The sequence below is a fragment of the Musa acuminata genome, chromosome BXJ2-7 (assembly GCF_036884655.1).
Source record: "Musa acuminata AAA Group cultivar baxijiao chromosome BXJ2-7, Cavendish_Baxijiao_AAA, whole genome shotgun sequence".
Taxonomy (NCBI): Eukaryota; Viridiplantae; Streptophyta; class Magnoliopsida; order Zingiberales; family Musaceae; genus Musa; species Musa acuminata.
The window spans coordinates 32,803,873-32,819,046 of record NC_088344.1 but is presented as its reverse complement, the minus strand read 5'-3'; the positions used below and the strand labels follow the sequence as shown (position 1 = coordinate 32,819,046).

General features: G+C 36.6%; 2 protein-coding genes and 1 long non-coding RNA gene across 4 annotated transcripts; 1 reads left to right on the top strand and 2 right to left on the bottom strand.

The window, feature by feature from the left end:
- Positions 1–243: 243 nt before the first annotated feature.
- LOC103992958 (uncharacterized) lies at positions 244–5,130 on the bottom strand. 2 transcript variants are annotated; one of them, XR_010488794.1, is made up of 2 exons: positions 4,490–5,130; positions 244–1,353 (listed from the first exon to the last, which is right to left on the bottom strand). It is a non-coding gene; the product is annotated as an uncharacterized LOC103992958 (long non-coding RNA). The 2 variants fall into 2 exon arrangements; XR_010488795.1 differs by having other exon boundaries at positions 244–580.
- Positions 5,131–6,204: 1,074 nt separating this feature from the next.
- Positions 6,205–13,224, top strand: LOC103992371 (uncharacterized). The gene is made up of 12 exons (XM_009412042.3): positions 6,205–6,382; positions 6,469–6,530; positions 7,295–7,366; positions 8,550–8,628; positions 9,011–9,081; positions 9,857–9,958; positions 10,044–10,133; positions 12,032–12,106; positions 12,199–12,231; positions 12,332–12,412; positions 12,703–12,768; positions 12,834–13,224. The coding sequence occupies exons 1-12, from the start codon at positions 6,328–6,330 to the stop codon at positions 13,011–13,013; spliced, it is 966 nt and encodes a 321-aa protein (XP_009410317.2). The 5' UTR covers positions 6,205–6,327; the 3' UTR covers positions 13,014–13,224.
- LOC135617639 (BAG family molecular chaperone regulator 5, mitochondrial-like) lies at positions 13,133–14,301 on the bottom strand. The gene has a single exon (XM_065118076.1). It carries the CDS (start codon positions 14,094–14,096, stop codon positions 13,353–13,355), a length of 744 nt encoding a protein of 247 aa, XP_064974148.1. The 5' UTR covers positions 14,097–14,301; the 3' UTR covers positions 13,133–13,352.
- Between the last annotated feature and the right edge of the window lie 873 nt (positions 14,302–15,174).

Below are 15,174 nucleotides of genomic sequence, written 5' to 3'. Positions count from 1 at the left end.
GATTCAGTTGGATAAACAACAAAAAGGAAAGAATTATGAATAATATGCAACTCTTTAGAATGTTGATCTTTCACTCGGGATGTATTGTTTGCTGCCAGCCTAATACAGGAGCTAGAAAATAATGATAGAATTAAAATGATGCTGGTTATGAAGATGAATTAGTTTTTGGTCACAACCTCTTTCATCATTTCAGCAAACTGTGGTCATGATTTTGGCAAACAGCATACAGCATACAAGATACCATGCCAAAAAAAATGTGTGATTTAATAGAAAATAAGCATATTACTTAGAGAATTTAGAGGGCTGGTTTAGTTTCGTGTACTATTCTAATTCAGTTAGAAAATTTTCGTATTTGTAATAGTATCAATGCTAATAGAATAATTTGTAATGGAAATTCTAGCATCCAATAAAAAAATCTGAGCAGAAAACTCATGGTCATCTTGACGGGATTATTCCTTATTCGAGCAAGTGCCTCCTGCTCATGCTGACGGATAAGAAGCAGACGGGCAGAATGGAGTTTCCTCCAGGCATCATTTGCTGACCGTGGCTTATCCTCAAATAGAGCTCCATGAACAGCAGTCTTGACACATTATGGGAACTTGTCACATGATACGTCTTAGGAACTATGAGACAATAAACCTAGAGTACTGAAGAAAATATGTAATAGCAAGGCAACATCCAAGTAACTATGATGACAGAAGTGAGCTGAGAACAATGAATATTAATGGAAGATTACCTACACACATAAGCCATAAATTCTTCTTTAAGAAACTACATTAGGCATATTACACTAAATCAATCAAGAAGTGCTGGAGGCAAACAAACAAAAGTGAGCTTTAATGACGCGAAACAACAAATCTGCAGCAATAATAAGTAATAGATGATGTACAATACAACTCCAACAAATAAAAAAATACGTTCCATTTGGTAAAACATGGTGGCATAGGATCGGTTCCATTTATCAGAAACCAATGGTGCATTGCTTCTACCAGTTAGGATATAGAAACATCAAACAAAAGCTTCATATGAGCATAAGTCTTCGGCAAAAGATTCATTCCACGTGTACTTGAAATCTATGAAAAATGCAAAGATTCAAGAAATACTCGCTCTATCATATGAATGTTTACTTGCAAAGAGGTTGTAAACAAAAGACACAGACCCAAAATGAAATCATATGGCATACGTACATATACATACTTACATACATACATACATACATATGTATATATGTATATATGTATGTATGTATGTATGTATGTAGTATATATAATATATGAACGTTCTTTCACATAAGGCATATTACCTTCAATGTATGCATGGTCATCCAAATAAAAACAGTCTCCAACAAGGATGCTGGACCTTGAAAGAAAAATGTGTTAAGCAGCACAATAGGTGAAGAATAACAGCATTCTAGCTGAAACTACTCCATATCAATTGGAGAATTGAGTGTTTTCTCAGAAAGCTAGACAAGTTACGACTATTAACATGTATGGTTGATGGTTCTACCAATACAGAAAGGTACCCTTCTATGTGATTTACTATTTTGCCAATTCTGATACAAATTTTTAGTTATATTATTTATTCAGTCAATAGAAACAGTTTCAAATATTGCTGTACTGACAGCAGGCTACTTTCTGTTTACTATCACATGTTCAGCGTATTCCAAACCAATCAAAACTTAAACAGAAACATAACAAATATCTTTAGAATATTCTGTTATGAACAAATGTCATCAAATAAACCAAAGAGAACATCTTGAACTAGATTCCACAGCAACAGAGAGTAGGATATTAAGTATCATGGCTAACAATTAGCACATCTCATCCTTCTATAAGAATCCAGTTATCATTGGATTCCTATATCAATTTTCATATGTCTAATGTGAAAAGAAGGAAAATCAGATCGTGATTCATTGTCCACAGATGAAATAACCACATTGCTAACCTGTTAGATATTTGCCCAAACCTTGCTGTGTTCCAACCGGCACTTCAATGTCATCTGTAGATCTCAAATGTAGAGTCTATATGAGACTAATGGCTACTACTTTCCCATGAAATGTTGTCCTACAGCTCATCTTTCATCACCATGGAAAAGAAACTGATATGTTAGCTGGATTGATCAACTCAGAAACTTTTTCAGGGGTGTTTTGGGTTCTCACCGGCTTGTGAGTGATCCATTCATCAGTTCTGCAAGAGGTAACATCACCCAAGCAGTTTTAAAGGGTTACCCAATCCATCTAAAATTCTAAAGTGCAGTAGCCCCCTAGAAACGTTGTCCAATTGACCTGACATTTTTCTCAGAATACATCAATACTGAGAAGTATTTCTTAAAGTATATCAAGTGTCAAGCTTCATTTCTCCAAAACCATACTCGTTTGGCCACATCGATGGACTGTATACTCATGTAATGAAGTAAAGAAGGCACTTCCAGACTTCTCTTTCCCCATGATGAGAACTATATATTCATGGCACTACATATCTGTTCTTGGTGCATGTTGAAAATGACAGGGTTTACAGGTTGAGATTTCAAAGATAGAAGTAGAGAAAATGGAGAAAGAAGAAAGAGGAAGAACAAAGATTCAGAGAGAAGAAGATAGAGCAATGTAGGCATAGTTATGGTTCTCAAGTTTAAGAGGAAGAAATAGTATACTGATGCTATTCTCTAAGTGTATGTTTAGAATTTTATAATTTTTCTCACCTTTCAAGCATGCCAACAAGAAACTTCTGATATTTATGAAAATCACGGAAGAATAATAGTTTCTGAGTTTCTGTCGTGGCCATTTTATTTCGGACATGATCTTTGCGCACATCCAGAGGAGTATAGGCTTACAATTTAGCTCTCTATATAATTGAGAAAAACTTAGAACACTTAAACCCTGGGACAATTCAGACATCTAAAAAACATGCCAGTCCAAGGATCCACAAAAAAGGAGCATATTACTTCAGTCACATATAGGAGTTGGAGCTTAAGATGATACATGAAATGTCATGCTAAAGACTATATAACACAGGGTGAAAATCTTCATTATTCAACTATTTGATGAAGTAACAAGTCCAATACATCTCTGCAAAATGAATGCCTTCTCTTTTCTTCTTTTCCTCCAGAGTGTACTTATGATATGTACCAGCCACGATAAGCCAACTTTCTCTACTCATAATAAATTCATATATGTATTCGTTGTATATTCACATATACTTATTAGGTTTCATGATGGCTGAAGTGGGAGATTTTGAAAAATCTTCTGGCATAACCAACATGAAAAGGGTCCTTTAGTGTAGCTCACTAATTATAGAGCAAAAACCCCAGAGTTCAGCTCATAGATTATGCCCTGAACTTCTCTTTCATACTTAAAAACACTTTATGTCAAAGTAGACAAGAAAATTCCTTCCATATAATAAGTCCCTTGTTTGCACATGAAGTCCCCAAGGCAACCTCATTCTTATCAAGATAGTCCTAGGTCATTGTCATCAAATAAAGAATTCCAGTCACAGTTAAATTAATGCAGGTGTTGCATTTAATATTCCATATCTCCTAGAGTGTAAAGATTTTCTAAAATAAACTATTACTAATAATTACAAAGATACATGTATGACCGATATATTCTGTAGACAAAACAACAGTATATTCAATGTCAATTGATGGTCCAAAATAGAAATATATGGCTAGCCACTGACCAAATTTAACACAGAAACAGATTCCATGGAAAGAAGAGCGAAAAAGAAAAATAAGCATGCCTATGATTCTCATTTATCAAATACAATGCATCCACAAATCATGGTTATACATTTTCCTTAACATAGTGTAATAAAGTAATATCCAGCAACAAACTTGCTCATTCTTATCCAATATAATTGGAGATTACTGTCGCCAAAGAGAGATCTCTTCCATATAAATCTTAAGTGATATATCTTGAGCAACTTATCATCTGAAACCCTCAAAGATTAAACCATGTGAGACCTATCAACTAGTAGCAAAGTTCAGGTGTACCAGCATGTCAGAATAATATCATGTCCTCATGTAAGACGAACCAGCATGATTAATAAAGCTACTTTTTATGTAACTGTTATTAGGTTTAGCCAGCTGTGATATAACAAGCTTCATATGACATGCACGCACTTCAAGACTTTCTTTATTAGGAACTGGCCAATTGGAACTATCGATACACTGAGAAAACATGAAAGGGTTTTCCGGCTTCATAAATTATAACAGTTAAACTCATTGACTGGTCATAGACAAAGGAATAATAAAACAAGGGGCGTGGTCAAGATTCCATATGCTCGTGTATATTATTCGAAGTTGTAATAGTTCTTTGTCAAATTCGTCTAGACAGTTATTAGTGAAGTACACAATATATCCATGTTGAAAAATTAAGGTTCAGTTGATGCCTAGCAGCATCAAACAACATGTGATACCCCATCCTTTTTATACTAACTATCAATATATCTGATGTCAAAAATGAATAACATAATAAACCCAAAAAGAATTGTACCTTGGAGGAACTAGCCTCGGATGCTGAGGTAGTGGAAGCCACCGCTGGTAGTCCTTGAAGCGCCTTGGAACCATCGGAGCTCCCCTTCCCCACCGTCAACCCTGACTCCTAGAGGAAATCCAACCTTTTCTGTCTCCTAATCCGATCCAAAACCCAACCAATAATACAAGATCGGAAAACAAGAATCCAAGAAACGGTCTCTTTTCATCAACAAATCAAGGAAACACCTAATCGTAACACCAAGAAACCAAATACGGGAAGGGGAAAAATCTTTTTCTCAAACCGATCAAGCGAAACCCTAACCGTAGCACCAAGAAACCAAAGATGTGGAACGGGTGCGTACGGAACAAGTCCAGCCTGTCCCTGGAGGAGAAGGAACTCGGAATTCTCGCGCTCATCCTGGATCTGCTTGCGGAGCTCCTCGAGCTTGCGCTGCTCGGCCTCGTGCTTCTGCTCCGCCTTCCACACGTTCTCGATGTTGCGGAGGCTCCCCGTGTGCCATCCGTTCTTGTTCAGAAACTTCAATGCCATACCCTCCTCCTCCAAGAACCTCGCTGTGTCTCCTCTTCTCCGACCACTTTCTTGCCCCTCTTGATCTCTTCTCCCCTTCTCTCTTCAATTTGGAAGTGAACGGAACCAAGAATTAGAGATGGACAGACAATACATACGTTGGTGTATGTATATAAACAGATTCAAGATTCTGTGCTTACAGTAACCTGACGAGATATTACTCTCTCCACATCCTCACCTACAACTTTTGTGGGGCCAGCTTTTCTCCAATGATAGGACGGATAAGCTATTGGTGGAGTATCACGGTGTATATATGTAAACAGATTCAAGAATCTGTATAAACAATAAAATAAGAATCTGGTGAAACTTTACCCCAACATTACCTGCCGTAGAGTTTGTGGGCCCACCGTTGTCGCCAATAACATGACAGAGATGTCACGGTGGGTTACTGTTCATGTGTATAGATAAACAGATCCAAGAATCTGTGGAAACAATAACGGAAACCTGCTGATGATGTACCCGCTCTTGCACACTGTCTCATAGTTTTTGTGGGACCGCGTATGTTTCCAATGGAAAGACAGACGCGGTTTGCCCAGCGTTATATCTCTCTTTGAGTAATTACGCGGGTAATTGGGCGGGTTAAAATAACGTACCAAATAAAGGAGTGCTCTGTGGTTGACTGTTGGGCGACTCGTGGAGAAATACGTGTGGATGTCCTCACTGGGCCCCGCTGAATAGCGCCGAATACGCTTTCTTCGTGTACTTAAATTGAGTTTGAGTACATTAATATGGCTGCTGAGTCACAAAGTTCAAATAATAATAAAGATATGGGTGGAACATTTCTGCTAATGTACTTAATTTCCCATAGCCAGCATTCGTGGCGTTAAGCGTTGTGTGCGTTCACGGTCAAAGTTTTCGAACCACTTTGCATTGGTCCTCTCGGTCCAATGTCTTCTCACGATAACCAACCGTGACGCCGTTTCGCCCCCAACCATTTCGTATTAATATATTTTATGCTTGTCTAAAAGTTTCGGTAAAATCATTTTTTTCTTTATTTTTAATTGTCCGAATAAGGAATTATTAATAAAAGATAAACTCATTATTGCAAGTATTTTTCTAGTTAACAAATTAGCCTTCTCGCCTTCTTTGTCGCGAGTATTTTTACGCGCGTATGCGTTTTAATATTTCAAAGGGCGAACCCGTAATTCCGCATCTCTCGCCGAGACCATCACCAACCCAAGCAAAGCCGCCCCTTTTCTGCTCCTGTTCTCTTCTCCTTTCCTTGGCGACGAGCGCCTGGCCGGGCAAGCAAAGGCCGGAAGAGCGAGATGGCGATGCAGGCGGGGATCTCGTCATCCAAAGTCCTCGTTCTCGTTGGTGCAGGTCCGAATCACAGCGATCTCTTCTTTTTTCATCGACAAGAGTCTCTCTGTCTGTCTTCCCGAACTCTTTCTTTTTGTGGTGATCAGGTCTGACCGGTTCGATAATCTTAAGGAATGGCCGGCTGTCTGATGTATTGTTGGATCTTCAGGTGATTGTCCGAATTCATTCTCTCTCTTGAAATATGAAGTCTAGATTTCGCTTTTCCCCCGCAAGTTTGGTGAATTTTCTTGGCGTCTAAGGGAACCAGCAAAACGATCGCCTGGCTGAGATCATTAACAGAATCTTAGTTGGCTTAGTGGGCTCTAGAAGAAAGGTATGCTGCAGAGTGCTCAGAAATCGTGTATGTCGTCAAATGGCATAGATTATAGAGTCCTAGAGCCACACCCTTGGGCATTGGTTTCGCATAGAAATAGTTCCAATGAATCATATATACTCTTCCTGGATTTATCTACATGATTCAATAAAGTTCATAAAGATGACCCCTTCGTTGCTCAAATATTTCCTCCTTGGTGTAAAATTAATTAGGATGAAGTAGACCCACTTCGCTCCTAATTTAGATTTCACTCGTGACAAATATTTCCCAAGGTCTCTACTTTGTTTTTAATAACTCTCTCAAAATATGCTTTGGACCAATACAGTGCTGAACCAAAACCTAATAACTGGTAAAGATGTTAATTTACATGTTCCCAGGATGGATTTTGACACTACTTTATTGACTCATCCATTCATGTGGTTGAATATTTTTGTCAACTGATTTCATGTTATTCTTCCTTTGACAGTGGAATTCAGATAAGTTGCATGATCATTGAATGTTCTCATACTTACAGCAGAAATATTCGTCCAAGATCTGTTTATCTTTTTCTCTAGATTTCCTGATTAGTAATTACCAGGGAATGTACTTCCAACTTTCAGGAACTTATGAAAGGCGTTAACGATACAAATGTCTCTTCGAACTACTACGACTCTGCTCTTCTTGCATCTCAGGTATAATTCTTGTTCTTTTTCTACTTTTTTCTGTGTTGTGTTTTAAGAACTCCATATGGAAAGTTTATGTAGTTCTCAAATTTTGCTCAGGAACATTCAAGTATATCTTTATATTACTATTTGCTAAATCTGAAGTCAGTAGATAGTTAGGTTTTAACTTGTGTCAGTGTCTTTGTTCAGTTTGATTAATTAATTAATCTCTATTCATTTTCATCCAATAATACTTCCTTTTATGTATAATTTTGATAAAAGAGTTATTTAAGTAACATTATAAATCCTACTGCTTCAAAATTGAAAACCACCATGTCTATCTTGCAACATAATGGATGAATCCACTTATTAAACCTATAGGAATATAGCTAACTCAAGGACTTTCTCAAAGTCATATATTCTAGAATGTCCCAACTGATATAAATATGTAATTTTGATCTGATACCAGTTTTGGTAATCTACCAGACATGTATCGTACTGGTATACAGAGCTAACTCAAGGACTTTCTCGAAGTCATATATTCTAGAATGTCCCAACTGATGTAAATATGTAATTTTGATCCGATACCAGTTTTGGTAATCTACCAGACCTGTATGGTACTGGTATACAGATCCATACCATCTGGTATTACCCAAAAAGAAAAAAAAAGACCAGTTCAACAATGGTTGATGGTTGATGGGCACAGACTGGTATTTTAAACCATACAGATTATTTTCGTGACAATATTTTACTTATATTGTAATTAATCAGAAAGCCATATAATTTGTGCATACTTTCATGGCACATCCTTATTTTAAATCTCTACTTTCACGAATGCATTAACCAATTATATCATGCATTTTAAATCTATTTTGTAAATCTAGGTGTCATTACACTGGAGTATCACAATTATAGAAATAGTTGAATATACTATTACAAAACATGGTTGAAGGTCATCTGATGAAAGATAAAAGAAAGCATTGTACCATATGATACATTCTAAAGGAGCATTTAACTTGATTTCATGTAACATGTTGTGATACACTTTTTGACCTGAACCCTAGAAGCTTTAAGTAATCAGTATACTTGAGGTTTAAAGCTTGTTTTTATTAACTTAGGATGACTGAACTGTTTAAAGATAAAAACATTTTTATTGCTTTCGGTTTTGTAGATGTTTTTCTCTTGCTCACATTTTTGTTGTCCTTGAATGTAGATTAAGCATTTGGCTAAAGAGATCAGGGATTTGACAATATCTCGACCGGTTACCATAGTCAATGGTGACACTACCACTGGTAACGATCTCATACACATTTATCTTAAGTTGGTATTCAGATTGCTTAATTTACATGAAATTATTTAGTTAATTTTATTTCTCTTTATTTTTTGCACTTTTTTTGCTTAGTAATGTGCTTACCGTGTTTTCTTCCTTGTAATTTACATTTAAAAGATATTGAGTTCATTAAGGATTGTAAAACTAAAGGTAAACCATTTTTATGCATGGTTGTCAAATTCCTGGTTTGGGTTATAGAATCTCATGATGATATGGTCCAATCTAGCTTTAGCTATCCAACTTGGCTGTCGGTTCTAGAATTGGTAGGATCATGGTTGCCATGCTGTCCAAATGAATGCAAATACAAGGCATTTATATCTTTTTCTTCTCTTTTGTTACTTCAGGGGGTTTAACATCCTACATAATGCCTGCTGCTGCAATTGGAGCATTGGGGTACTGTTACATGTGGTGGAAGGTAAGCTCTGATTTCAGAAAAAATATGAGGGTCATGTAACTTAAAAGCTGAAAATATTCTGTATCATGGACTTATGGGTTAGGCACTTCTACACCATGAATAGCTTTCAATCAGTTTCTTTGTTAGATGAGTCATTACTAATACAAACTAAAAGAAAAGAAAGAATAGTACAAGAAAAGAGTGCTGCTATATGCCAGATGTAAGATTTTATTGCCAGAACAAAACCCAGATGATTTTCTACATGCTACTTAACTAGAAGTGGAAAGATAAAAACAAAAGCCTACAAATAGAGGTCAATTAGTGAATTGCAGTACATAACCATTTAACTAGATTTACTATAGCTTAGCTTAGTAACCATACACTTGTGAACTTAATATTTTATTGTTTTCATTGTCTGTTATGTTGTTTCAAGTCTGTGGCATCATGACTTTCCTGCTTCTAGGGCACAAACTAATGGATTCATACTTGTAGATTTGGCTCAACTTTGTGAAGGCAAATTCCACATCTGTCTGTAGTAATAAGATATGCTAATTAACCTTTCAGAGATGTTGTAGTGGATAATTCAAAGTCACCAATATGTGGATGCATCAGTTATCTGCTTTCTTGCCTCATTACGGTGTAATGTATACCATCTTGGCTGAATCATATGAGCCACACTTGCATCTTTAAAGACACAGCTTGCTGTTCTATGTAGACCTTTGAAATTATAAAAGAAGATTATCTTATAAGACAGAGTGATTTTATTATTTTGTTTTTTGTGCCCTTGTCTTTGCAGGGATGGTCCTTCTCTGATGTCATGTTTGTCACAAAACGGAATATGGCCAGTGCTGTTGCAAACGTGTCGAAACAACTAGAGCAAGTATCTGCAGCTCTAGCTGTATGTTTGAGATCTCTCACTCTTAAGATTGAGTTTAAAGTTGCTTGTGCATTTAACTTATTATTTTGAGTCATTCTTTTTTCAGGCAACAAAAAGACACCTAACCCAGAGGCTTGAAAACTTGGATGGGAAACTGGATGAGCAGAAGGAAATGTCTAAATGTATTATGAATGAGGTTCGTAAATCTATACAGTTGGTGCACTACCTCTTATAAGAACATTCAGATTCAAGATTTCCATAAGTTATCAGTTAATGCTCGTGACCTATCTATGTTCCTGTAGAAGCAAGTTGACCTTAGCATGCCACTTTTTTTGGTGATAGGCACATAACCGTAAACCAGCCGATAGATTCATTTGTGATTACTGGTGCAAGAGGAAAAATTATTAAAATCAATAAAAGAAAAATTGATATCTCTTAGCTTAAATGAGCTTAATGACTGGAGTAGATACATTCAAATAGTCAGGACCTTACATTTTATTGCAGTTGTAAATATATAACCATATGATAGTGTAGATTGAAATGAAAGCCCACAAACTTTTGTTTCATGAAGTTATTTTTTTAATGAAATTTATTTCTTCTTGATAGTGGACTTTTGATTGTGTTGAATCTTGCTGTTTCTTCTTCACATGCTACTAAGTGTCTTCTTTTGAATAAAGTGCATACACATGCATATGCATGTTTATTTTTTATATGTATAATATGTTTTGCTTGTGAGAACATCTATGCCATAATTTTTTTTTCATTTTGTATGCACATGGTGGATCAACTGGGTCAATTATCCAAATCATGACATTTTCATTTTTTGCTGGGCATGTTTATTGAAGTGCACTTTTGATTGAAGGAAGCACCATACTGAAACTCATTTGCCTGCCCTAATCTGCATGTCTGTGAACCTTACTGAATCCAGATGACGTCCTTCATGTATATATATATATATACACACACACACACACACACACACACACACACACACACACACACACACACACACATATATATATATATATATATATATATATATATATATGTTTGTGTGTGTTTATAGGAGCAGAAATAATAATTTAGTTCAGTATGGAGAAATATTTAGGTAGTTCATGTTACTATGAAAATAATTGCAGACACTATCTACAGAAACTAGCTACTGTTGCAAATAGGTATTCTATCTTTACTAGCAAAGCTTAGTGTGTTATTTTTGTGGTGGAGCTCAGGTTGCTTGAAATTTACTGTAACTTGAAAATTATTAATCTATGATCACGTTAGCAAGTTTCCTGGATAACAAATCAAAGGCTATTCTAAATTATCTTATAGTTGTTGTAAATTATTACCACAAAATGTGACTAAAACATCAACAGAATGAATATTCACTAAATTGACATATTATATGGTAGCAATGTGTATATTTGGTTAATATTGTTAAATATAATATGTTAGATGCAACAATGTTATTATGGCGAGCAATGGTGAGATCTAGCAGTAAGACTATGTAGTTGTAAAATGAACTTTTGCTTAATTTTCCTTTTAGATTTTGGTGCTAGCCCGAGATGCCACTTGTGCATAGTCAATTGTGGACTGTGTACTTCCATAGGACTGCAGTACTAGCTGTTGAACATGTATTGGGCATTGATCTTAGCAACAAGTGTTCCAAAATCCTCCGTCCATGTCATCTTAATATCATTTATTGTAACAGTTAAAATATTCCATAGATGAAGTGCCTAATGTATTTATGCCTAGTTGGCAATATCTGGAGCATTCAACTCGTCCCATGCGCTTTGTATATTAATCAAAGTTGTTTCATAGTGTTACCAACAAACAGAAGAATTTGTCTTCTGGAGCCATCAGCTTGGCCTGTGTGCTTTGTATATCAACAAACGATGTGTCATATTGTACGGACAAATGGAAGAATTTGTCAAGTGCTTTAAATGAAAATGAATGTCATACACTTGGAATTACAGATAATCCATGTAAAATTTGAAATTTACATCTGTTCATGTGTTTTTATGTCAGCTTTTGAAACAGTCAAGTAAGCTCTATGATGCTTGTTAAGTCAGCAATTATTGTTTTGTAAATGTGCAGGTTAATGAGGTTAAAACTGATCTTTCTCAAATTGGATTTGATATTGAATCGATTCAGAACATGATAGCTGGACTGGTGAGTCACGAGCATCAATATTTGTTCATTTTCACCAGGTGAGGCTTAGATGATGATGTTTGAACTGATGAGAGTTTTGTCACTTTGAGCAGGAAGGAAAGATGGGACTCCTTGAAAATAAACAGGTTTTAATACATACATATTACATATATATCACTAATATCTATTCCATAGGCACTGTAAGAGATTCTACTAGATCATTTTGCTCATGTTATTACCATGCAGGATATGACTAATGCAGGTATATACTATCTATGCCAATTTGCTGGGGGCATTAAAGATGGACTGGATGGTAAATTCTTTCAGGTCAGAAGCCACAATATTATTCTGTGCAAACTGTCTTTAATCATATCCAACTAAGATGCGTATGATGTAGCATTCTGCGTTAGCGATTTCAACATCCTGTTTTCTATGCAGTAAATGTTTTTAATGAAATTATAATACTGTGAATCTAATACACCTTGATGTTTATGCTTTAATGGAACCACAGATGGCTAAAATATCCCAATTATTTGTACTTCATCCCTTGCTTAGTTTACCTATATTATTAGAAATATCCATGATTTAGCTACAATCTCTGGAATATCTGTTGGCAGGAAGCTAGTGAGAAACTTCAGTTTACTCAGTCTTCAATCACCTTTTCTCCAGATGAATCAAGCAAGGTACATTTTGAATTTTAGTTTAGATTGTTCAAAAGCTTGTCCTCATGCTATATCTTCTACTTCAGGGCTTACAATTTATTGCGGAAAATATCAAAGTAGGAGAGGCAGATAAACTGAAGCCAGCGACTATTTCTCAAAAAGATATGCAGGAGAAACCGATGAAAACAACGATCCTGAGAAGTACAACAATTCACAGATCATTCCCTGGTGGTATTTCCCATAGGAAAGACGGGATTGCTTTATGATCTGCAATGGGCTCGCAACAGTTTGATTAATGTTACAAGTTTGCAAGTGTTCCTCAGCTTGGTGACAGCGTGTTTGATGTGCTCCACAACAAAGGTATCATGCTAAGTGCACTTGAAGATACCTGTGACACCAATTCTTGTTTATTTGTTGTACCAGTTATTTACAACTTGAAAATAAGATGTAAATATACATCTTATTATTAACCATTCATGAATTCCTTTATTAACCATAGTCTATAATTATACATTCGATTACACACGCACACACACCCCGCCATATACATATACATATATACATATATATATACATATATATATAGAGGAAGTAAGATGCATAAATTACACCTCGAACAGAAACTTCTCCAAGTAGTTGAATCCTGTCTCGGGAAGACCCACCTCTACCTCGTCATCCTCCGCTACCCAGATTACCTGCAGGATCTCGTCCCAGCTCGCGGGAATCCCCTCGGCGGCAGTGACGGGCGCCGCAGCCACGACGGCATCGAGGACCTCCTGGAGCGCGACGATCCGGCGGGCGACGGCCCTCCTCAGCTCCCGCACCGCCGGGTAGACACCCGGCACGGAGTCGAGCCGGAGCAGCAGGGCCATTAGGCCCTCGCTCACCCGGAGCCGCTCCCGCTCGTCCCTCCTGACGGCGTCCACCGTCTCCTGCCGACGGATTCGCTGCTCCATCCGGGCGGCTTCGGCGTCGACGGCTCTGATCTGCCCCACGAGGGTTTGGACCAGGTGGCCCCGGTAGGCGGACTGGATCCTGATGGCGGCGGCCGCAGTGACGGAGGCGGGAAGGCGGACGGGGATGGGCGTCGGGGTTCCATCGGGGGAGTCGATAGGGAAGGAGATTGCGGTGTTGGAAATCGGACGGGTGGTGTGGTCATTTGGGCCGTCGTAGTAGAAGGATGTGGAGGAATAATAGTAGTAGGTGTTGTAGGGGTAGGAATCCATGGTGGCGGCGGTGGAGGACAGGCCGGAAGAGGTGGAGGAGCGCATTACTCGACTCACGCCATGGGTGGGATAGTTCGGTCTAGCAGTGGAAGAGATGGTGTGTGATCGAGAAGGTGCGACCATATTGCTTTACGCACCCACAACGTTACCCGCGAGAGTCACATATCTGATCCGTTATTATGTGTATATATATACGCACGTAGGATTGGCAGTTTCTCTCATTGGGGTATCGGTTTTGGGTAATGACTACCGGTGTCGAAACATTTCTCGGAAGGCACCGCCCAAGTCCGTTCGGGCTCGCCAAGCCCCTTTTGGTTTTTGGGCCTTTGACAGGTTATTTACATCTCTACCCCTATCAAATGAGTTGGCAGAACCGGCTTAGCCCACGGAGTTTTTGACTCATGTTGGACTCCGGGACTTGCGTGGAATTCACCTGTCTTGGACAAAACAGTCGCAATTAATTGAGGTCAACTTTTGATTTAGATATGTAAAAAATTATATATCTAATTAATCTTAGAATATTAAATTTTTTTAGATTTTTCTTTATTCTTCATGTATCACTAATATTAATTATTTTATTTTATAATATTTTAATTAATTCTATATCGAAAGTTGAAAATAATAAGATTGATCTGAGTATTTTATTATCAATCTTAGTTTAAATATTTTTATTAATAATTTAGATTAAATAAAATTGATGAGTCAATTAATTCATCGAGTTGTGACATATGATATTATAATTATTCTTTTCTAAAGTTGACTCATGATTTTTATTTTTTCTAATTTTAATAATTTTGTATGTCATCTTAACATCTCAATATTATCACACTCGATACTTTTAGTTATTTTTATATTCTTTAATACATCATTTACTTCATTAGTTTTAAAATTTTATGAATAAATATTTGATTATTAAATATATCCTTATTTAATACAAATAATTTTTTATTTTTCCCCAATCTCGTTATCATTAACAAATTTTTTTTGATCTTCATCTTTAATACAGTTAATATTACTTAAATCCTTACCCTTTTTCTTTTCTAACCTTAACAATTCGATATATATTTTTTATCATCTTTAATACCTATTTTACTATAAAAATAATTATAAAATTTATATCTTGTTATACTAATTATTTTGTCACCTTTTTAGATTATCTTTCAATTTTTTTTCTTATTTTTATAGTTTTATTAATCTTTAA